We start from the raw sequence: 1,957 nt of genomic DNA on the forward strand, positions 1-1,957 counted from the left end.
CACGTCATGCTCTAGACCATGCCTATTTCTGGGTGTGTTCTAACTCTCCTTCAATAAGGTCTTCCGAGTAGACCACCACGTCACCCTATGAATCTTCCAGCCTGGCAATGTACGGCTACCCTTAGTTTCTACCAGCCTCCTATCATATTTCTCCACGTGGCAATGCCTGATGTTGACATCTCCTTTGCTACAGCTGTCTACTATTCTTACTAACTCTTTAGCCCTACTATAAATACCACTACTTGCCTTCTAACTTACTTGCCCAATACGCTTAATTAAAAACACTTTTAAATCCCCCAATATGGCTGCAAATTACATTTCTGCCACTGTTTCTTCAATCTTATTGTTCCTATTGTGTTCTTCTTCTCTCTTCGGAGCTTCTATGGCTGCTCTAGTTCAGGAACAACCTCTTGTTCTGAAATACCACAACGGTGCTCTTCTTAAAGGAACCGTCACCGTGAATCTCGTATGGTACGGTAAGTTTACCCCTGCTCAACGGTCTATAATAGTTGATTTCCTTCAATCGTTAAATTCTCCAAAAGCCCCAAATCCTTCAGCTGCTTCCTGGTGGAAAACTACTGAGAAATACAAAACTGGTGCCTCCACTGTTACCCTAGGAAAGCAAATTCTCGATGAAAATTGTTCGTTAGGAAAATCTCTGAAAAATTCACATATTGTGTATTTGGCTTCGAAGGGTGGTTACATGGGTAGGTCGGTGAACTTAGTGTTGACGGCGAAGGATGTATTTGTGGAAGGATTCTGTAGTAGATGTGGGTCCCATGGTTCAACTCGGGGTAAAGTCCGTTTTACTTACGCCTGGGTTGGTAACTCGGAGATTCAATGCGCCGGTCAGTGTGCGTGGCCGTTTCATCAGCCTATCTACGGCCCACAAACGCCGCCTTTGGTTGCGCCGAACGGCGACGTCGGCGTTGACGGTATGATCATCAACGTGGCAACGGTTTTGGCGGGAACCGTGACGAATCCGTTTAACAATGGATACTTTCAGGGCCCAGCGACGGCACCGCTGGAGGCTGTTTCGGCTTGTACGGGTATGTTTGGGTCGGGTTCTTATCCTGGTTATCCGGGTCAAACTTTGGTTGATAAGAGTACGGGTGCTAGCTATAATGCGCATGGGGTTAATGGGCGTAGGTTCTTGCTCCCTGCGATGTGGGACCCAACTAAATCTGCATGCTCGACACTAGTTTGAGAGGGAAAAAAAAATCAGAGGGAGATAAGAAGAACAGAAGAGGGTGGTGGGATTGGGTGTGGATGAGTCTACGTATGTTCACTGTACCATCATGATTTATTGGACTGAGGAATGGCAAGTGTGGGGGTGGGTGGTTGTCGTTTTGTATGACTGTATATTCCTTTGCTTTTATGTTTTTAAAAATGTGTAAAATCCAATAATTATAGGACTATAATTAATGATAATATGATCCATAATAATATTAGTGTTTGTATAAAATATGAATTTTAAAAAAGAGGTTCTTCTTTTATTTCCTTTTCTATCTTGGTAAAAGAAAAGTTTAGTTTGGCAAAAGTTTTGAATAGCTTCAATTAAAATGATAATTACTCATTAAATATAATAAGAGGTAAAAAGTATATCTAGTTACTAAAAAGATTATTAAACTATGAACAGTATCGCCACTTTTAACTTTTGTTTCTTAGTTATTTTTCAAACTATTTTTATATTTTAAATAAATCAAAGTTCAATGCTTTACTTTTTTGAAATGGAAAAATGGAGGGAGGAGTAATAATAATGGTGCAAATTAATTTGCAACTAAAATCTTTTACTCTCACTGTTTTATAATAGTTGGTTTATTATTGATTTTGTGTATTATAGATTGAAAAGTATATCAATCTTTTAATATTATAATAAAAATTTTAAAAAAAATAAAAAATAACTATAATCGTTAGAAAGAACAAATTAAAATTAAGTATAAAATTATTATTTATG

The 1,957-nt window shown here is 38.3% G+C and overlaps 1 protein-coding gene across 1 annotated transcript; it reads left to right on the top strand.

Annotated features, from left to right (window-relative positions):
- Positions 1–252: 252 nt before the first annotated feature.
- Positions 253–1,481, top strand: LOC107015564 (protein EXORDIUM-like 2). Its single transcript, XM_015218926.2, has one exon. It carries the CDS (start codon positions 302–304, stop codon positions 1,205–1,207), a length of 906 nt encoding a protein of 301 aa, XP_015074412.1. The 5' UTR covers positions 253–301; the 3' UTR covers positions 1,208–1,481.
- The last annotated feature ends 476 nt before the right edge of the window (positions 1,482–1,957 follow it).

The sequence above is a fragment of the Solanum pennellii genome, chromosome 1 (assembly GCF_001406875.1).
Source record: "Solanum pennellii chromosome 1, SPENNV200".
Lineage (NCBI taxonomy): Eukaryota > Viridiplantae > Streptophyta > Magnoliopsida > Solanales > Solanaceae > Solanum > Solanum pennellii.